The sequence below is a fragment of the Epinephelus moara genome, chromosome 3, assembly GCF_006386435.1.
Source record: "Epinephelus moara isolate mb chromosome 3, YSFRI_EMoa_1.0, whole genome shotgun sequence".
In the NCBI taxonomy this organism is placed as follows: domain Eukaryota; kingdom Metazoa; phylum Chordata; class Actinopteri; order Perciformes; family Serranidae; genus Epinephelus; species Epinephelus moara.
In genome coordinates this window covers 38,337,727-38,359,993 of record NC_065508.1, presented here as the reverse complement: position 1 = coordinate 38,359,993, position 22,267 = coordinate 38,337,727, and the positions used below count along the sequence as shown (strand labels likewise).

General features: G+C 39.7%; 1 protein-coding gene across 6 annotated transcripts in view; it reads right to left on the bottom strand.

Moving 5' to 3' along the window:
* arhgap32b (Rho GTPase activating protein 32b) overlaps positions 1 to 22,267 on the bottom strand; it is a 210,987-nt gene that overhangs the window by 48,003 nt on the left and 140,717 nt on the right. For 4 of the 6 annotated variants that reach the window (XM_050035211.1, XM_050035219.1, XM_050035224.1 and 1 more), the window contains 7 exons: positions 20,162 to 20,299; positions 19,177 to 19,269; positions 17,518 to 17,640; positions 17,037 to 17,114; positions 8,925 to 9,006; positions 7,194 to 7,244; positions 4,654 to 4,728 (listed from right to left, as the gene is read on the bottom strand). In XM_050035211.1, the coding sequence (XP_049891168.1) occupies positions 4,654 to 4,728; positions 7,194 to 7,244; positions 8,925 to 9,006; positions 17,037 to 17,114; positions 17,518 to 17,640; positions 19,177 to 19,269; positions 20,162 to 20,299 (640 nt within the window). The remainder of the gene's footprint in view (positions 1 to 4,653; positions 4,729 to 7,193; positions 7,245 to 8,924; positions 9,007 to 17,036; positions 17,115 to 17,517; positions 17,641 to 19,176; positions 19,270 to 20,161; positions 20,300 to 22,267) is intronic. The other 2 variants (XM_050035231.1, XM_050035236.1) reach the window with 2 other exon arrangements.

Sequence of the window (22,267 nt, the reverse complement as noted above, 5' to 3'; positions counted from 1 at the left end):
TCAGTTGCTCTTCCTGAGGTTTCTACCGTTTTTTTTCCCCGTTAAAGGGTTTTTTTGGGGAGTTTTTCCTTATCCGCTGCGAGGGTCATAAGGACAGAGGGATGTCGTATGCTGTAAAGCCCTGTGAGGCAAATTGTGATTTGTGATATTGGGCTTTATAAATAAAATTGATTGATTGATTGAAAATGTACCCATATACTCAGAGCACTTCCCTGGGTGCTCTCACTGCCATCTACAATATCTTTCCCCATTCATTGTTTATGGAGCAGCTCCACACTTGACAACCTATGACATCACAAATTTGAGTTTCAGCAGTCTAGATTTGGATTTAGGAGAGAGTTGTGCATATTTACTTATATTTATGGACTGTCTCAGACCATAGGAAAAAAGGGCATGGATTTTGATAATGAATGTAGTTTCCCTTTTACCACTGGACTAAACTAGCTAACTGTATATAAAGTAGTCCAAACTAGCTCCACTTTGACCAGCTTCAACAGTAAAATGCTGCTTATTCATTGATGCATAACTATTAACAATCTAATAGGTTCATATATGATACTAATACTTCAGTCAACACATCGTTTTGAAAACCAGTACTTTTACTTTTAATACTGTGATTACATTTGACCCAAAACACTCCTGTACTTTCACTTTTGTGGGATTTTTAATGCACTACTTTCACTTGTAAAAGAGTATTTTAATTTTACACTGTTTTATTGGTACTTTACCTTAAGTAAAGGATCTGAATAATTCTTCCAATACTGTGCATCTTCCATGTGTATGTAACGTCCTGCTCTACAAAATAGTTTTTCGCTCCAACACCAGCACTAATCCACACACTGGGGAACATTACTGAGAAAGTCAAACTAAGTTCAACTCAACAAGTTTGTTCTGTGTCACAGGGATCACAGACATACTGTATGTCTCCTACATTGTCAAGAGCTTTCTCTCCTCTAATTTAGTTGTCCACTTTGTACTTTTTTACTTTTGTGTGGGGGTTTTTCATAACACCTTGAAAATTAAATCATATGAACTCAACATGTGAGGCTCTGTTAGAACAGTAGGAGGCAGTTTGACAGTCAGTCTACTGGCAACGTGCTGAAAACACCAGTCATCTATACAGGAGACAGTGAACTGCAGCCCTGATGTAATATACCATATAACAGAATGAGAGCTTTGTGTTAGATCAAGCATCATACAGCTGATATTTTGCATGCATCTGAATAATCTAAAGAAAAGAACGAGGAAGTGTGTTTTGCAGCTGCATGCCTGTACAATGTACTGTACAATGTAGCATGTGAAATAGAGTATGGTGAATGTGCTAGGAAAGGTAGTATCAGCACTGCTTCTACCTGGAGCTCGCATGTACGGAGCCTGGGTTTGATTGAAGGTGGCAGTGCTGTTTGGGCTGAGAAAGCCATGTGTAAGTAAGGAGGAAATCCAGGAAGAGGAAGGTTATTTAAGTGTGGGAGTGGCCTATTTGAATCCCTTTTGTATGAGACCATGCTGCAAGGTGAGTGTGTTTGCTGATCCTGTGAGTTTATTTAGCTCCTTTAACTTTAACTTATACTGTAGTTATGCCTTGTTGCATGTGAAATAGAGTATGGTGAACACTAGGAAAGGTACTTTCAGCACAGTCACTACCTGGAGCTCGCATGTACGGAGCCTGGGTTTGTTGAAGGTGGCAGTGCTGTTTGGGCTGAGAAAGCCATGTGTAAGTAAGGTAAAGGAGGTTATTGGGTTGGTGTCAGGAGCAGTGAGACCTGGCATTAGGGGAGTGTCTCTGGGATGCCAGAGATCACTGTCTAGCCTCCTGGAGGTGTTGTGGGACCAACTAGACGAAACACTGGTGAAAGGAGGTTCCCACCCGATGACCCCAAGACATGTTAGTTATCACTGCTCATTGGTCTGTATAGTTAAGCCTTGCCATAATAGCTTATCATAGGGCTTAGGAGGTTATTCACTGAGTGCTGATCCTTTCTCTAGAGCACAAACTTCTTGTGTTTATTTGAATTAATGGAGCAGAACGCCATGTTGTCTGAAACAAACACACATAGCTGCTGGCTAAATGTCTGTGCTTAGAAGCTTTGCAACAACACAATGGGCCTCATGCAGAAGCATTCTCTTAAATTTCTCTTAATTATCTGTTAAGAGAAAAAATAAGTCCACTCCAGATAGACAAGACGCTCTTAACCATCCTAATCTGCTCTTACTCAGGTGTGCTGAATGTTGAATCCTACTTGATCATAAGTAACCTACAAAGTTGTACAAAATGATCTGTGGGCTCTACACACTCGCTCAGTTTACAACACAGGCTGAGTTGTTAGTATGTAATCACCAGCAGCCTCCCCCAAACAAAGGTGCTGCCCACAACAACAGTCACTTCTTGGAACTGCAGAGCAACACTTTACACAAGGGACTTTGCATAGTTTCACAGCCCAGAACCAAAGCACCAGGAAATGATCTGAGATCCTCGGGAACAGGAGGACAAATCTTAGTCTGTCTCACACATTTTCTCTCCATTTCCCATCCTCTCTCCTTCACATAACCAGCTGTCTTGGCTCATGTATGCTCACAGCTGCCCAAATCACTGGTCCCCAGACATGACGAAGGCCTGCAATGAAGAGGGGAACAGAGGGGGCTCTACATCTGGGTCAGTAACTGGTAGGTCTATTGGGCTGTCAGGGGAGGAAAGAAGTCTCGCTGTTATTTTTTTCATCCAAAACTCACAACTCTTTATTTTCACATTGATGTCAACAAAAGAGTCTATTTTCACTGAGAATAGAGTAGTCTCTGTTCTCTGATTCCACTGCAACACAACCACATGGACTGAAGGACAGATAACTCCTAGCTTCTATCGTCTCGATTTTAACCGAAGCAAAGCAGCATGTTAACAATTTCCATAGTTTTACTGAAAAACAGCAAAGGTTAGTGGTGAGCAGAGTGGATCTAGGCAGAGCAAGCATATTTTTCCAATGCTGTGTGTCTCCCTGCAGGAATGTGCTCTTTCAGTCACCATGGAGAGGGAGACAGAGATTCTTACTGTTGCAGGACAAAGCTTAACGCACAATGGATGGGTTTACAGGCCCCCTCATTGTAAAAGGATTAAATAAATCAAGGCTGGTTGAGACCTAGCGCCACGGCACCCCTGCCGTGGCCTTTCAGACTCCACCAAACAGACACACAAACACAGCTGGCCCTCTTCCAGACACAGGGTACATTCAGCAGCTTTGAGAAATGCTGTAGTAACCTGGCTCACCCCTGAACTCATTTGCATACACCTTGAGGGGCAAAACAGACAAAGAACAGGGGCTGCAGGGAGAAGATATTTCTCTTTTGAGAGAAACTTTTAGCAGGGTTTTATTTTTACATCACTACATCTTATTCCAAGTGTTTTATGTATAGTTTTTTTTCTTCTACAGACAAATGCCATGCAACATTAATTCTGACAAAACCTGAAACACATCTAAAATACAGCTGCATGATATAAAGGATCTTACAATGCAGAAGGAATCAGCAGGACTTGAAGTAACAAACTTTAAAAGGGGAATATGGCCACACACGTGTACACACACACACACAAACACACACACACACACACAGGGGAAAGAAAGACCTATTTCCACATTACTGTGTCATAAGTGCTCTACTATTACTGCACAGCAAGATGTGGTTTATAGTGAGTCTTATTGGTCCACCGTCAGAGGGCAGAGAGAATGTGATTAAGTGTGTTGAAGGTCAAAGACAGGGCAATCTGTTATGTTGTGAAAGGTCATCCTTTTGGAATGGAACAGCAAAAAATACACAACATTTATCCCCAGTGTTAATGGTCCAGTGTGTAGGATTTAGGGGTATTTACTGGCAAAGATGGAATGTAATATAATAAGTATGTTTTCTTTTGTGTATAATCACCTGAAAATAAGAACTGTTGTGATTTTTTTTACCTAGCAATGAGCCATTTATAGCCACATACAGAGCGGGTCCTTTTATTATTCATTGCTGTTTCTTGTATTTTTGTACTTTTTTTTTTGCATACCTAGTTTTTTAAGTTTTTAAATCTTTAAATGTTTAATTTGACTCTTTCTCCTTGACTGCTGTAACACTGGAATTTCTCAATTGTGGGATCAATAAAGGTGTATCTTATCTTATCTTTTAATGGAGATCGCCATGTTGCATCGGTATGTTTCTACAGAAGCCCAGAATGGAACAAACAAACACTGACTCCAGATAGGGCTATTTGCATTTTCGCATCTGCGACCGTAGTTAGAAGCCCATGTGCAATGAGCAGCATTGGAGTTACACTGGTTTGTAATGTAAAGCTGCTTTATTCAGTGTTTTTACTGGTTTAAATCATTGGGGTCCGTTTGAGAAAGAGACCTCTGTGGATAATTCGGCTCCCGGTAAAAACCTCCTAAACAATAAACGCAGCAGGAATTATAATTGAGAGAAATTTTAGCTGGTTACAATCTGTAATCCTCACCACTAGATGCCACCTAATCCCCCTAAATCTTACACACTTCACCGTTAAACTCCTGTGACAGGGGCGCAGACTAGTCCTATTAGAGTCACACAGTGCAAACACATCACTCAAGTTGTGGAGTGAATTTTTGGTTAGGGAGTGGCAGTGCAGCACACCAAAGATTTTTTGTCTACCTGAACTTAGGCTGTAGTGGTTTAGCGGGTCGGCCACCCATGCACTGTCCTGTATTACATTCTCCATCTCCAAGTCTGCATGCAGCCCGATGGACAGATGGACCCACAGACGGATGGATGGATGGATGGATGGATGGATGGATGGATGGATGATGAGAGAATCAGCAGAGGGAGAGAAGCACTTGAAGTTAGATAACAGAGCAACCGTGTACTTTGGGACTGTGAGGTCAGTAGCTTTGAAATACTTCGATGCTAGAGCAATAAACTGTTTTGTCAGTCTGCAGATTAAAGAAAAAAACATTTAGTAATAATTTATACTCAGTTTAAAAAAAACTTTACATTCATCAGTATAACAAGTTTTCTTAAATGACAGAATTTAAAGATTAAAGTTGTAATCCATAAGACTTTCATGAAATCACACCCCGTTTGATACAGCTTATGGTCGGCATTTTATCAATAGCCATTCAGTGTAATTACATTCCAAAGTTCCTCTCTCTATAGTAGTTTTGATGATTGGTGGCAGGGTCCGCCATTCCTGCATGAGATTCAAACTGCCGATCTTCGCCACTGAAATGACCAGCATGTAATCCAGCATTACTATTTATAATTTAACTGATGTCAGTCTCACTGTCTACTGCTGACTCTCCTTACACCATCAGAGCTGTGTTAAGTTACTGCAAATGCTAACCCGGCATTTCCTGCTGCTGTTGGTTCACACTCTGTATGTTTACATGACAATAGAGAAAATCCTTTTTTTTGTGTTGGACTGACTAAAACTGGACTTTTAAGATACATGTAAACACGCTAGTCCGACTGAAATCGTACTAAATCGAATTTCTCAAAGTCGGACTAACGCACCCAGATAATGTGATTGGGAGTCGAATAAAGCCTGATTTATGGTCCTGCGGCATACCTACGACGTATCTACGTCGTTGCCGTGACGCCATCGTGAACCCCTTCGAACTTCTCCGTCACTCCATTTCGTCGCGGTGCAATTCACCACCAGAGCGGTAGGGGGCTGCGTTCCTTTCCTGAATGGTTATCGTCGTCTCTAGTTGAGTCTTTGTTTAGCTTCCGGCTTTTCCAGTCACAGAGAAATGAATGCGGAGCACGGACAGAAGGCTCCGTCCGTATCCATATCCGTATTTAACGTTGAGCATAAATGGGCCTTAATACTGCAACATCTACATCGCAACAGAAGATGTTTAAAGATGGCGGGGGTGGCGCAATCTGGAAATACGGAACCAGAAATGCGTTGCTACCAAGCAAACCAATGACAGCCCTCTCGGTCTGCGCTGGGTCTGCGTCGCCTCGACGTGTAGTTACATTTTTGGGGAGGTGCACGTCAGGCTACGCCGGGGGCTACGGTGAGCCTTCTGCGTAATGCAGGACCATAAATCAGGCTTAACTCCTGCATGTATACAGTCATTCGGAAGCAAACTAGCCTAGGCACTCTGTGCATGCTCCACAGTTTTCTCCCCGGGCTTTGACCTGAAGGTCAAATAAATGCGTGACAGAAGAGGAAGCCGGTAACAATGTGGCAAAATCTACATCCAGAGCCGTACATTTTTGGACAGACGAAATTTACAGAGCTGTAAAGTTGTCACCGTGGTATCACTTTTCCGCTAGCTAACTGTAGTAAACATGTTTATCGATTGTTTGGTCTGTGGCGTAATAGGTCAACCAGAAAGGGGTCCATTACTAACAAGCTGAAAGGGGGCATATCGCCATCTATCGTAGCGGAGTCGGTCAATAAATTGATTCCCCTCCTGTGTTTGTATACTGGGACAAGGACAGCAGTCTAATTAAATGTCCTAGTTGAGCTATGACTGTAACTTGACTTAACTGTGCATGTAAACATACTGAGTGAAAGCAGTAAACTGGTGAAACGTGTGGTGGCTTTCATTGTGAAGCAGTCACAGAAAATGCAATGTATTTTTCACCAGGGTTAGTGCTGACTATGATCGTTCTTCAAAACGGCTTCAAATAAAAAAGGTAATTTGTGGCATTTTTTGGCACAGTTTGAAATATTTTGGGGGGTAATGGAACAAGAGGGAGCAACCACAGCGGGCTGTTAGATGAAGGGCTGCAGGTGACAAGCTGCACACCTGCAACTCCTCAGCAAATGTATCAATAATATTGACAGTTTCCTGCTGTTGTATGGAAAACTACTCGCACCCTGTGCAGCATAAAATCAGACTGCATGATGGAAAAAGGTATATTTTTGACCAAAGCCCCTTTTTGTTGGCTGGGCTGTAAAATGATGCTCCAGTTACTCTCCTGTAATATTTCTTACAAATTAGCTTTTGAGGGTGTTTTTGCGACGCCTATAATTCTGCAACCAGTACTGTTCTTACTAGTAAGCACAGGTATCGTCAAACCAACCGGGACTAAAGTCTTAAGGATTATAACTTTAACTACATCCAAACTCAAAAGAACAATATGTCATACAAGTCCAAATGTGCAAATGCATTTTGTGTGTGCGTGGGTGAAGGTAGAGTGAGTGGACAGGTGGATGGAGTGTGTATACCAACACGCACAGGGGGGGAAGAGACTCCAAGAAGCAGGCTGCAGGCCAGAGCAGGGGGAGGCTGAGACAGAGGAGTCACAGTCAAATGCAACAATTCAAGACACATGCTAATACTACTGTACATCCAACAACAGTATTAATGATGCATCACAGTGGAGAACAAGCAGACAGCTTAAACACCATTACATTGAGTTAGTTGCTCTGCCACTGCTAATGAACTTGATCCAGGATCTGCTCATTTAGAGTCATGTTATTTTTATTGACAACAAGGTATCTGCAGGTTTTAGAAAAACAAATATTCGTCGGTTATGTGTTTTGTTATGTGAATTACTTATTTTTGATTGAACATGGCTAAAGACATTAACTAAGCAATAACACAGATATATAAAAATGATCACTTAAAGAGAAAAATGAAAATCAGTTTGTCTTTAGAATATTTAAATAACATACTTGACCTGCAGACACTTTGTAAAGAATAAAAAAGGATGATAGATAAATAATGACACGTGCAATAGGCAAACAAACAAACAAACAAAAAAAAAGCAGCAACGAGCACTGAAACATTGCTGAGCACTGGTGGGGGGTGGGGGTGGCAGGCAGATTGAGTCGGGGAATCTGGAGTGTGCTGTGCGTGCACTGCGACTGTTAACACGACACCGCAAGATGCATTTCTGATCAGCCACACACTCTGAAAGGCTCAAAAACGTTGGTCTGAAACTTGACTGGTACATCAGATAACATGGGCGTCTAAAAGCACCCAAACTTTGGTGCTTTATAATGATATCCCTTCGCTCATAATTGTGGATCTTGTGGGGTTGGCATTTTTCTTTGCTGTGTCACCACTTAAGGCAGACCCCGGAGTCTCGGGGGCTTTTCGATGGTTAGAAACCCTGGCTCCACTCACCCACCCCAAAGCCAGCCTGATGGCTGTGACAGTGAGTCATATTGGTTAGATCAGTCTTTGGATTTGGAAGACTTGGACGTGACTTGTTTTTTTTTGATCAAATAAGCTCGGTCACAGGAACATGTCGTGAGCTGCAGTGTATAAATTCAGTGTGTGAAGAAGTGAGGGCAAAGTTCAACAACATCTAAAGTCATCTGAGTCTCAAGTATCACAGCTGCCAAATGTTAGGAAGTGTTCTCTTTGATTCCAAGAGGGTTTATGTTATACATCTGTCTTTGACGCTCTCAGGAGTGTGCTAAAGAGCTTATCTGTTTGCTCTGGACAGCAATAGATTAGCACAGTTATTTGCAGAGGATTTGCACAGTGCTGAGTCAATATAACATAATAAGCCGGCTATTTCAGGGCATGCTGTGTCAGAATAATCCATTTCCTTTCACTGTAACATGCTCAGAAATTAAAGTCTTTATACTGATGATTATGTACTGTGATTCAGTTCTATAAAAACAGGCAAAACTTTTAATGGGGCTCTGTACATTGGTTTCATTTTCAGATTGGCCAATATCTATACCTCCACTGTATTCACACATTCAACATTATGAAATGATGGTGTGTGAAGATATACTAGAAATCCACTATAAAGACAAAATCTATTCCATGACACAAATATGTCAAATCAGCAATGATATTTGTGGGCAACATGTGAAACACACCTACGACATAACTGCTTCCTGAACATACAGCCAAATCAGTGAGATATTAACTGCCATCAGTGATAACTTCCTTCCAACACATATCCTGTGAATGGTTTAAGAGGAGGAGGAGGAGGAGGAGGAGTACCTGGCTTTGGCACCGTGTTGGTCATGGACTGCGGCACTTTATCATTTATGAGCTCCACACACTCACTGGGAAAGAAGCCAACCTGGAGACAGTACAGGAGTGAGAAAGGCAGGGTGAGGAGGGAGGAAGTACAATCAGATTTAGAAAATAAAATGAAGACAGAGAGAGAGCGACATGACACAGTAACTCCGCCGAGGTGTGCTTGTCATATGGTGTGAGAATGACTATATCACTCACGTGGTACATATTAAATGCATTTGTACACCAGCTTTGGTGCGGCTCTGTTTTCAATATAAAATGTATTTAAAAACCCTGAATTTAAATCGTTCATTGTATAAAACAGCCAGATGTAACCCTGTGGCAAATGGCAGACACACACATAACCTCTCACTGACTGGCTGACTGACTACCTCCTAATGGATACAGATGGTACTGCAGTTCTGTGCATTTGCTGCTCAGGTAGTTCCCCAACACATGTCCTTTGAGTTCAGTCAGCCATTAGTATGGATCTAGCGAGCTTAAATCTCATATAAAAAAGGCTGCAGTTACAACTTCATTTATATAGCACCTTTCATACAAACATGCAGCTAAAAGTGCTTCACATGGCAAAATTGGAATGACACAGGCACAAGACAAACTAACAAAAACATTATTAAAACTCCATAGAATAAAAAGAGAGTGAATAGATAAATAAAATAGAAAAAAATGAACAGGAGAGATAAAACAAGGTAAAAAAAAAAAACAATGGTTAAAACTTGAAAATCAAGGCTATAATGTTACTCCACATTAAAAGCCGATTAAAAAGATAGGTCTTTAATTTACGTTTAAAAATACCAAGAGAGCTCGCCATTCTAATATCCAGAGGTGAGAGGTGAGAGGTGAATTCCACAGTGTAGGGGCATAAAAACAAAGTGCTCTCACCAGTACTTTTATGGGGCACATGAGGAACATTTAAAAGTAAAGCAGTGGAGGACCTTAGTGATCTGGCTGGAACATAAAATGATTGAAAATCTCTAATGTATGGATGGACAAGGTTATTTAAAGCTTTATTAACAAGTAAACGAACTTTAAAATCAATTCTAAAAGATACAGGTAGCCAGTGTAGTGACTTATGCAGTGGGGGGATGTGATCCATTTTCCTTGTTTTAGTCAACACTCTGACTGCAGCCCACTGGACTAGCTGTAGTTTTCTTTCAGGCTTTTTGGGTAGTCCAGTGAAAAGGGAATTGCAACAGTCTGAACAGTTGGTGATAAAAGCATGAGTGAGTATTTCGGCATCTTTCTGGGTTAAAGAAGATGTGACCTTAGTTATGTTTCAAAGATGAAAAAGGGATGTTTGAATGGCCTTGTTAAAATGAGAATTAAAATGTAAATGAGAGTCTAAAACCACTTCCAAGTTAGTAATATTAGTTGGCCTTGCTAAGGCCACCAAGCATTGAGTGCAGTTGGTTCAATTAAAATAATCTGTTTTTTCTTCATTTAGCTTTAAAAAGTCAACATCTATCAGTTAAAAACAGCCTCCTCAGAGGTAGCAACTCCATAATTCAGAGGAAGGCAGCGGTCTCCAGCCACTGACAACTGCTCTGAAATACAACTGAAGTGATCAGTAGTGTCTGCCGGCTGCCACCCTGTCACTGAGCCTGACTGGCAGAGCTACTTCTTGTAGGAAGAGAGCCAAAACACACAAGAAGGGACAGCAGGTCAGAGGAGGTTCAGCCAGACTTCAGCCTCAAAAGTAGGCCTTGATTGAAAATGTTTAGATGATGGGCAGTATTAATAAATACTATTAACTTTATTTATACTGCAATGTTCAAGACACGGGTTACTTTGTGTTTACTCTGACATGATGTCACTGCTGCTGTTTACTTTGAATTTGTGGCAGCATGGTAACAGATCATTACGCAGGAGGATGAGGACAGCTCAGCAGGCACAGGTCAGAGATTGGAAGATACTCACTTGATTCTGTCTTTATTTTGAAAAAAGCAAGTGCGGCAGTGTGACATGGGTGCCAACACAGAGGTCTCCAGCAACAAACGCAGTTAAAAAAACTTGCTGCAATGCAAATAGATATCATCCGACAAGGTGCTGTAGTGTCCGGTCACATTCATGCAAGTAGACACACATTCCTGATAGCTTATGTTGTACTGTTTACTGTGTATTTCAACTGTTTACCTCACAATCATTGTGACAAAAGATAAAACAACTGCTGCTAACTTTTCAGAGATGTCAAACCTAGTTTATCAGTAAAGTGCATTCTTCTGTTACAGAGTGCTCCAGGAGTCCTAAAACCCTGAAATGAGATAGCATTTTAGCACTCCCGGTTCCCTCGTCTAGAAGTCAGTGGGTTTTTTGAATGGGTTTTTGGTTAAATGCCTAAAATAAGGTCTGTGTTTAACACAAGCTTATGAGACTTTCATGTCTCGTTCTATGACATAATACATCTGTAAATATCCCACTGTGAATTTTGAAGCTTTTATGTTACTCAAAACATTTGTTTTTTTCCTCTGACAACTGTATTTAGGCTTCAAAAATGATCCAAAATCCAATGGAAAAATCTCATAGGCTTTTTGACAAGGGAACCAGAGTCACTCTAACTTCCTCACTGGCCTATAGAAAATCCTCATGCCCAGAGCTCTCTATTTAAACTTGTCTTTCTGGATCATATTACATGTCTCATCAGTACCAGTATCAGTGCCTAAACCGGGACCTAAAGTAATAATGAAGAGATTGTATAAAATGTTTGATCAGGTTAAATTTATTGAGGATGTGAAAGAAGTATGTTGGTCAAATGTTTTGTCAGAATTGGATCCAGATGAAGCCCTAAGAAAGTTTACTGATATTTTCATGCCTTTGGTTGACAAACATGCTCCCATGAAAAAGTTTACTGTCAGAAGCGTAGGTACACCTTGGTTGGATAGAGAATTAAAAGAAAGCAAAATTAACAGCTAATAGATCTGGCTACAAATCAGACTGGCAAATATACTGCAAATTAAGGAATTTTGTAACCAAGTTAAATAAAAAGAAGAAGAAATTATATTATGAAGGAAGGATTAATGAGANAATTAAGGAATTTTGTAACCAAGTTAAATAAAAAGAAGAAGAAATTATATTATGAAGGAAGGATTAATGAGATTAAAAATGATAGTAAAAAACTTTGGAATACATTGAATAATTTGATGGGTAGGAGTACCAAACCAACCCCATCTTTTCTGGAGACGGAAGGAAATTTTCTCACCAAACCAATGGAGATTGCAAACCATTTAAATAATCATTTTAGAAAGAAAATAGATAATTTAAGGCATAATATGAGCAAAATAGATAATGAACAATATTACTTATTAATAAAAGATAAAATTATGAGAGATAAAAACTGTAGTTTTAAATTTGATAAAGTAAGTACTAGTAAAGTAGAAAATATATTAAAGAATTGTAAAGACAAACCACCAGGTGTTGACGGCCTTGACGGTAAACTTCTTAAACTGGTGGCACATTTAATTGCCCCAGCTGTCTGTCACATCATCAACCAAAGTCTGAATGAAAGTGTATGCCCTAAAGAATGGAAGACGGCAAAAATAACACCACTACCCAAAAACGCAAGATTACCTTTCTCTGGGTCAAATAGCCGGCCGATAAGTTTGCTGCCTGTGCTGAGTAAAATTATCGAGAATGTGGTATGTGAGCAGATTAGAGCTTATTTTTCCTTGTATGATTTAACTACTGATTGTCAACATGCATACAGGGAGGGACACTCAACAGCGACTGCTCTAACTCAGATGACTGACGACTGGCTGAGAGAAATTGAACAGAAGAAACTAGTAGGAGCTGTCCTGCTTGATTTTACGGCAGCTTTTGATATTCTCGATCATGAAATATTATTGAAAAAACTAGAATGTTATGGTTTCTCTCAGTCAGCAATATTATGGATGAAAAGCTATTTAACAAACAGGAGACAATTTGTCTATTTCAATGGTAGTTATTCTGATGTGGGAGAGGTCAGCTGTGGAGTGCCCCAAGGAAGCTGTCTCGGACCATTGCTATATACGATATTCACAAATGATTTACCACTTGTTTTAAATAAGGCTACCATATCGATGTACGCGGATGATTCAACTATATACATGTCAACAACTACATCTTTTGAGTTAAACACATTCCTTGACTTGGAGTTGCGATCGGTGGTTGAATGGATAGAAGGAAACAAGTTAGTTCTTAATGTTTTAAAGACAAATAGTGTTATATTTGGCTCTACTCACACTCTTCAAAGTCAACCTGAGTTGAAGCTCTGCATAAATGAATTATCAGTTAAACAGGTCAAAGAAACCAAACTCCTAGGTGTTATTTTAGACAGTAAATTATCATGGACAAAACATATTAATAAAATGGTTGCTAAAATGGGAAGCAGTATTTCAGTTGTTAAAAGATGTGCAGCATTTATGTCACAAAGCTCAACTAAACTAGTGATTCAGTCTCTAATATTGTCCAATCTAGACTATTGTCCTGCAGTATGGTCTAGTGCTACACTGGAAAATATAACAAAGTTGCAAAAAGTACAGAATAGGGCAGCTCGCATAGCGCTACACTGTGGCTATAGGACAAATATTGTTGGAATGCACAATTACTTAGGTTGGCTACCTGTTAAAAATAGATTAACTTATTCATTACTAGTATTTTTTAAAAATATCATTGCAGCAAAGAAACCATCTATTTTGTATAAGAAAATATCTTTTAGTTCAGACAGACATGACTACGCGACCAGACATGCTACAAGAGGAAGTTTTACATTACCAAAAGCAAGGACAAACGCAATTAAACGAATGGTTATATATAGAGCTATGCGAGACTGGAACGCGCTCCCAGAACACATCGCACAAGAAAACAGTAAAATTAGATTCAAAAAGTTAGTTAGGATACATCTATTGACCAGAGATGCTTGGTAAATAGGCAAGCTGAAATTACATCTGCTGAGGTAACAGCAAAATATGAACGTTCAGTTGATTGGGTGATGTGTCCTGAGAGAGCGTGAGCTAATGAAACAAGGAAAACAGGAGTCATGCTTATTGATGAAGAAGGATAATATTTGACTTGCGTTATTGGGTTAGTGAAAAACTGGAAATTTGAAGAACATAGACTTATTTTGTTTTTGTTTTGACATTGCATGTGAGATTAATGTGTGAAATCGATTATAAATTGAATTGTTGGACTGAATACCGGTATTAATTAGAGTTTTGTTTTACACATATGATACATATATAGACATCAGATGAAATATATTTATATGTAAATGTTAGATATACCCTTTGCTGACCTGTAGGAGCTGTCGTGTATGTGTATTGTCTTATGTTTTGTTTTGTTTTTCTGTATTGTTATGTGTGATTATGTGTTGTAAATGGAATAACTGTATTGACACAATGTAAAGACTGTTGAAAGGACCCCAGGAAGAATAGCTGTTGCTGTACAACAGCTAATGGGGATCCTAAATAAAACAAAACAAAATAAAACACCCCCACCATTGCAGCACCGTCTTGTTTTTGTGCAGGGCTGCTTTCTGTCTGAATGTGCTCTTAGTAAATCAGGCCCACAGTATTTTGTACATATTTGTCTGGGTGTAGCCATACACATACATTTAAAGTCTAGTTTAGACCAAAGATTTGCGACGACATGCAAAGCTTGACTCAAGCTGGCTTATGGTGTCATCTGCAACTCAGCTGGTCAAATCGCTGTTGGCTGGTTTTAGAATGTGAAGCACGTCACCTGTTTCAACAGCCAATCAGCTGGTTGTGAAGTCCGCTGTTCAAGTCAAAATGACTGCAGACAGTGTGTTGGCCCCTCCCCTACACACATACACATTCGCACTGACTTATTATTGGCACTGGTTATTTATATTATTGTGGCGTATTTATCATGAATATAGTCATGATGCTTGTTTTGTTTGTTTCTACTACAAACAAAACAATAGCCAGTATCTCACTATCACTATCCTCATTCATATTTTGACAAGCTTTAAATTATATTCTTCCACAAAATAAGCCTGAGAAGCTGAAAATCAGAACAGAAGTACAGAGAGTTGTTGCATAGAGATGATACACCATCTCATCTAGTTGCATTGGTGTGAACCGCCACATTTTTACAACCCTACAGAACAGCACATTGCAAGTTGCCTGTTTTGACTAGTCTTGCCACGAATCTTTGGTCTGAACTGGGCTTAACATGAACATAATAAATTGATCTATTATTATTAACCTCTGTTTCAGAACAGCTTGTAATACAATAAGATGTGAATCAGGGACCAGGCAGCACTTAAATTTATAATTATTCCTGCTAGGGGTGGGTGATATGACGATATTAGATCATGAATGATTAAAGCGTCTCCACGATCTGCTTTACAAAGAGATCGTTAGTATAGTGCTACAGTGCATATTCAATCAATTGCAGTTCTATGTGTGGTTCTATACACACATGGAAAAGAGGATGACAACATGAAGGGGTTGGTCCCTAGAAAACATTCATCATCAGTAATATGGAATTGGTTTAGATATTTCAAAACTGATACCATGCAAATAACAGTTATTTGCAAAGTCTGCTAAGATAAGGTTCACGAAAGAGTATGCTGACAGTCAAACAGTGAGGGGATCCTACATTAGTGCATCGGCAGTAGCTGTTGTCATTCTATTTATTTTTATTCTACTTTTCATGTTAATTAGAATGTTACATACTGCTACCTTAAAAACAGCATGAATACACTAGTTTTGCTGAGGAATTGTGTCTGATAAATTACCTCACTTACAGTTCCTACCAAATGTTAGATGTTTTAATGTTATGTATGGAGGGTGCACTGACTTTACTTGAGTGTTGTTTTCCTTTTGAAACTAAGGTTCAATTTGGGAGTTATTCAAACGTCTCTCAATGTACTTGAATGCAAGTCTAAACCACGTCACATTTCCCGTGGAATGTGCGTACTTTAGAATTGAACACTTGATTAAAATGTAAATGAAAAGGTACTTTGGCCACAATGATCTGTTATTCTTTGTCCTTTATGTTTTTGTTCAGATACTTCAACCAACAGGAATTCTAAAGTCCATCACTGTTAAACCTATCCCCTTTTAGCGTAATTGACACTTAATTCCCTATACAGTATCTTCCGACGGTCCTCCATAAACCATTCAGACAGATTTTTGAAATATCAAAAACTGAGCCCACAGTGCATCAGAACATTTTAGTGTAAACAGTACTGTAGACAGCTACTACAGATTATCAAATTTCCAATGTTCATGAACTGAACTGAATTTTAACATAGTTTGAAATCTGCCTTTACATGTAACCCTTGTGACTGTCGAAACCAGACTGTGGTTTCTCACTTAGCAGGTAGCTTCACAAAATCATGACCTGCTCTTGGTGTCTGTGGTTGTGAGTTTGAGCCATGAGTGATGCTGAATCAACCTCCTAATGCATACTCAGGTGCTGTGTGGATTAATAGCACATAGATAATTTGAGAAGTTTTCAAAAAGTTAAGGTCTGGGCAGTGTTACCGAGGGACCCTCCTGTATTTCTCCACTGTCTTCATTCTCTTCCATTCTTTAAACTACCTCCTCTTGCACCTATTCCTTCTTCCTCCTAAAAATGCCCTGCCCCAACTCACTGCAGCAGCAGCTAGAATTCAACAGTTTCTTTTCTTACAGCCCAAAATGAAATTATGTGTGCTGTGTACATTCTTTTCACTTCATTCCACTGAAACCTGAGAGTACCATTAGGACATAAAATGTTTTGACTACATGATGCTGAGAGCTGAAACAGGCAGAACAAAGATTGTAACAAAAGTCCTAAAAAGCATAAGTTTACATGTGTTGTTGGACTGTACTGAAGACTGTGCAAGACTATGAATCAGTTCAGCGTTACAGAGAGGGGGCACACACCATGTAGTCTGCTAATGACCTTCACAGGAAAGAGGATTTGTATCTTGCTATGTCTTTCAAAAAACTGAATATTTGAAATCTGCTTTTCCAAAGCAAAGTTCTCTCCTTGTCCTTGAAACTAGAACAAATCAAAAGTTTACAGCCAGAGGAAAAGACAGAGAAAGATAAAACCTATGTGGATGTGTGTTTGTGAGCTGCATACCTGAAAGCCATGCTTGCCCCTCCACCATGTGGTGTCCTCTTTAGGGGGCATGTCAATCACTGACACAATGTCACCAACCTGCAGAGGGAAGGAAGGCAAAAGATGTGTTTGATTGTCCCTTCACCTTTTGTCGATGGAAGACATCAGTGATTGCTGATGCTGAAGGCATTATATAGTGAGGCTTTAACTTTCAGTTGCAATTTTATTAAGGAGTGTTCTGAGTGAAGTGACTTGATGTCTAAAAATGTACCAATTCAGGTGCTGAGTTTGCTCAGAGTGAACATTTGTATTTGAAAGACATGTTTATTGCTCCTGCAGTTCTTTTTCGCTTTTTCTCTATCTGTCTGTCAGCAACAGATGACGAGTATCTGCGAAGAATTCTAGTAGAATCTCAGTATATTTAGAGACAGCGCGTGAGTGTGTGTGTGTGTGTGTGTGTGTGTAGGTGTGTGTGTGTGTGTGTGTGAACTGTTGTTGTCACCTCAAAGGACAGCTCGTCTGAGGCCTGGGCAATGTAGCGCTTGATGACATGGGCAGCAGCAATAGCTGGCACATTGATAGATGACTCTTCATGAACCAGCAGATGATTTCCCTTATTGTCAACCTAGTATACACACAAACAAGACTTACACTTCATTTCACAACAGTGGCAGCCTTTGGCTGATAAATGACAAAATAATAATCCTGCCATAGAAACAGCAACTTCTTTTCGACAAGCTTATTCAAGTATTTATATTGTTGAGAACAATAATAGCTAGGATGGTTAGAAACTGCTGCTGATATCTTCTACAAGTTTGTAATCTTAGAGCTATACTGTAGTATTGCCTACTTAAATATTTGCCTACTTTTCCAAATGAATTGATGCTTTGCTCTTTACAATATGCCATTGTGATTTTTTTAGATATTTTTCTTTGCTGCATTACACAACTGTGCAGTGTCTTACATTGCCTGTTCAGAGCAGGAATATTCCCATGTTATGCTGCCTCTCCGTGCTGTATATAAGGTATGATTGTGGAATAAAGCCCTGTTTCCACCAATCCCTTTTGGTATAGTATAGTATAGTATAGTATAGTATAGTATAGTATAGTATAGTATAGAACCAAAAGTAACCCTTCAGACATGGCACCTAGACCCTAGGTCTGTTTAGCATTTTTTACTGCTAACAGTACTCTTAAGTGTGGGCAGGGTTGCTATCACTCACTGCTCCGTCCAGCACTCGCAGTATTTCCTCTTCACTGGTGACACAGATGAAAATCTGCACCTCATTTATCATCCACAGAACGGAGTTGCATGCCGACATTATCAGAACATATTAGAACAGGCTGCAGTGAGAGTCTTTCTCCATGGGATATTTAAAAATAGCATGTTTGTGCATTTAGTCCTTTTTAGTCAGACACAGGGGTTTAGTGATGCCATAGCACAGAGCAACAACGCTCTGGGCCACTTTTTTTTCTCTCCAAGTGAGGATTAGAATATATGCAGTTCACAAAATCCGGTCAAAATTAATAAATATTTTAAGTGCTTAAAGATCCACTCATTACTCAAAGTGCCTGTCATCCAAGAGAGACAATAAAAGCTAATGGAATGGTCAAAGTTGTCATATTGAAATTTAAGGTGTCCTGATGGATTGATGTTGTCAACTCATGCATTGAGGAACATTACAAGTAAACGTGCCACCTTCAAAGTTGCTGGCAGTCAGTCCAGTGAATTTAATTTTTTTTTTCTCAGACTACAGCTGCTGTGAGAGGCAGCAAAACATCCTTTATTTTTATAGCTGTAGTTTACTGATGTATGTAAGACTTGCCACAGTATGAACAGAGATTACATAAGCCTCAAAACCAGCCCTGAGCAAGAGTGACCGTCCTCTATTGACCAATCAATGGACTGCACTGTTTCCAGCTCTACATTTGAGCACCAGATCTGTGTGCTAGGTACCCCAACAGAGGGGTGACCAAAAACGGGGATGTTTAGGATTGGTTCCATAGGTACCATCCACAACTTTTCACGGTGGAAACTGAACAGGATTTTTTATTTCATAGACTGTCTCATGTGCTATTGTGAATGTGTGGATATAGTGACAGTTTTTTTAATAAAAGTTACAAAAAAAACACTTTTTTGACAGATGACAGTGCAGTCTTACCTCCATCCATGTGAGGGCAGGCCCACAGTTGATCTTGTTGTCAGCGATGGCTGAGAGCCGGGAGAGGTATGCCAACAACATCTGAGAAACTGACTAACATGGCAGAAAACACACACAGGCCAGTTAGAGTCATTACATTTACTTCAGATAATACCATTCACTGTATGCAATAATCCACACCTAACACACTGAACACTACACTTAGCTGCTACAATGGGTGTTAATCATTACCATTAAAAATCATCAGCTCCTTTAGTTATGTGTTTCCTGAGTGACAAAGGCAGCTAATTACACAGCTGAAGAGTGTTGCATGGTAGTAAACCAATTGAAATGACATTTAGGGCTATGATTTCATGTTACAAGGGAACATTTCTGCACATTTCACTTAATGATGACACTTAACTTTACTGAGAGGAAAGGGTAGACGGCAGGTTAGGCTTTAGTGGCTGAACTCTCTCTCTCTCTCTCTCTNCACACACACACCCTGTTCAAAAACTGGTTTTACCTGTTTGGATTGATACCTAACCTGTGCATTCCTCAATTAGACCATAAAGGTTTTGTTTGGCTCAGAATACATTTCACATGCGGGCTGTAGAGGGAAGAGCCGGCAAAATATCACCTTGTGCATTCCAAACACAAAAGCCATGTAGGTCATATTGGATATCAAAGCACAGCAACAGGTTTCATCTGATACCTGATACCTTTTTATCTTGTATTTTTCAAGTATACTGGCAGCTACCATTCATTCAATTAAGGGGCTGACCAAGCACTGACTGGTTCAGTGAGAGCATACATCAAGCTCTGTGAGATGCATTACTGCATACTGTATTAAAATAAAAGGTCCTTTCATGAGCCTTTACCTGTGGCCAATATTTATTTCTAGTTAAAATGTGGAGAAAATGAGATCTAAATCCAGTAAAGTGTCATACTGGATTATTTTGCTTACAGCCCTGAAAGTGTGTAGATGTGTGTTTTCAGCTCTTGCCTCTGACTGGTCAGTCAGACTGTCCAATCGAGGCAGCTCAGGCAGCTGTGAGAACCGTCGGTCGTAGATGCAGAGGTGGAGGTGCTTGTCCAGGACACGGAAATCTTCATAGCTGCGCTTCACAATCCAACTTCGGCCCTTCAGAGCATCAAAATTAAAATTAAAAAAAAAAACATGACAAAACCCTCCCTTAAATTAAACCAACAATGCATCATAAAACCCATAGAAAAACATAGAAACATTGCAATACAATATATTTAACAGGCACTTCAAAAGGAGTGCTGCACAATCACTGTGTCAATGCAGCAAACGCCGTATAATTAGTAGTGACAGCATGCACAATATTTCAGGACACTCCAGGTGCGTGAAACAGTTGTGGGAAAGGAGGAAGATATAATGCATGCCCATTACCCATAATACTAATTCAGTGTGCTTTACACTGCCTCCAGGTGTTTCTAAAGAACAGACTGATATTTTAGCCTAATGGGTGCATTTTCCCAACTTTCAGGCAGTAATTAGTTTCCTTTCATTTCAGAACAATATGATAATCAACTAGCTGAAAGTTTTGAGGGCTCTTATGGGTTGGTGCCTTTTGGTGCCGGTGGGTGCTTGGAAGGTAGAAAAAGGGTTTTATCAACCTAAAAATACAGCACGCTTATAGCATGCTTTGGAAATCATCTGCAGTAGTGTACAATGTGGCTTTACTTGCGATTTACTGCAACTATGTGATCTGCAGTAAGAGATAAAACGTGCACACAACCATTGTACTCGAGTTCATAAAGCACAAATTCACACAGAGTGTTCAGTGCCCCATTGCCTCAGTTGTCCCAGTGTTGAGTCTGCATAGCCATGTGGAAGCTTAAGTTTTTCTTCATCTGTCTAGCTTTTTTTTTTTATCTGTCCAATAGAGCCTTCTGTGTTGCAAATGCAGACTCCTCTTCCTCTGTAAGTCAAATTAATTGTGGAGTTCCCCAAGGGTCCATTCTTGGCCCACTGTTGTTTTAAATTTACATGCAGGTGATACCAAGCCATGATGTTTTCTTCAACTGCTGTGTGGATGACACAAAAATATACTTTTCATTGCAATCCAACAACTCTAGTAGTATAACCTTTATTCCTGCCTTACTGTGACTACAATAAATATTTTTTTTATATTAACAATGGATTACGTGACTTAACTTGTAGTAGTGACAAACCCACAGATAATTATCACCCAAATAGTTTCCCACACATTTTCATAGACAAAGTTTCAAAACTTTTCCATGACTTTTCAAGGACCCATAATATAAATATATCGTTTTCTTGCCCTACTTGCCTGTAATCTTAAATTTCAATTATAGCTGCTGCGCAGCAATGGTCTGGGCCGGGCAATTTTAGGCAAAATTGGCAATTCTGAGCAACAAGCAGAGTGTAGGAAGATGAAAAAAGGTGGCATTCTAAGCATAAGAGACTATGCTCTATCTCACTGAGCTAATTGACAAGTGACAGTTCATGTGTGGCTTCGCAAATTGACTAAGCCAAGCATCAGGGTGCCAGGCAGTAGCCATCCATGCCATGGAAAAGCAAATTTCAAAGTGAAAGTTCCAAAGCTGTAGCACATATGGTTGATTTGTTATGAATTTTCAAAGTTTTGAGGACTATTGTCTTGTGTTTCCAGTTGAGGACATCTGGCATGGGACTGGACCTTTATGAAAAGTTTGGGTAGATTTCTCATATGGAAATGTTGCATGAGCTGAGGCTTGAACTCACAATCTTCAACACCAAGAACCATCCTCTATCTCACTGAGCTAATTGGCAAACAGAAACGTCANGGAAATGTTGCATGAGCTGAGGCTTGAACTCACAATCTTCAACACCAAGAACCATCCTCTATCTCACTGAGCTAATTGGCAAACAGAAACGTCACATGTAGCTTCACAAACTGACTAAGCCAGTCACCTGTGTGCAAGACAGCAGCTGTTAGTGTGTAAGGGCAGATTTCAAACAATCAAAAATTCAGTTATTAAGACAAAAATCCAAAAATACACAAATTGCATCTAGACAGCATGGAGATGTTGGTAATTTGTTTTTAACAATGATTTATTGGCTCCATAAGTGAAAAACTGA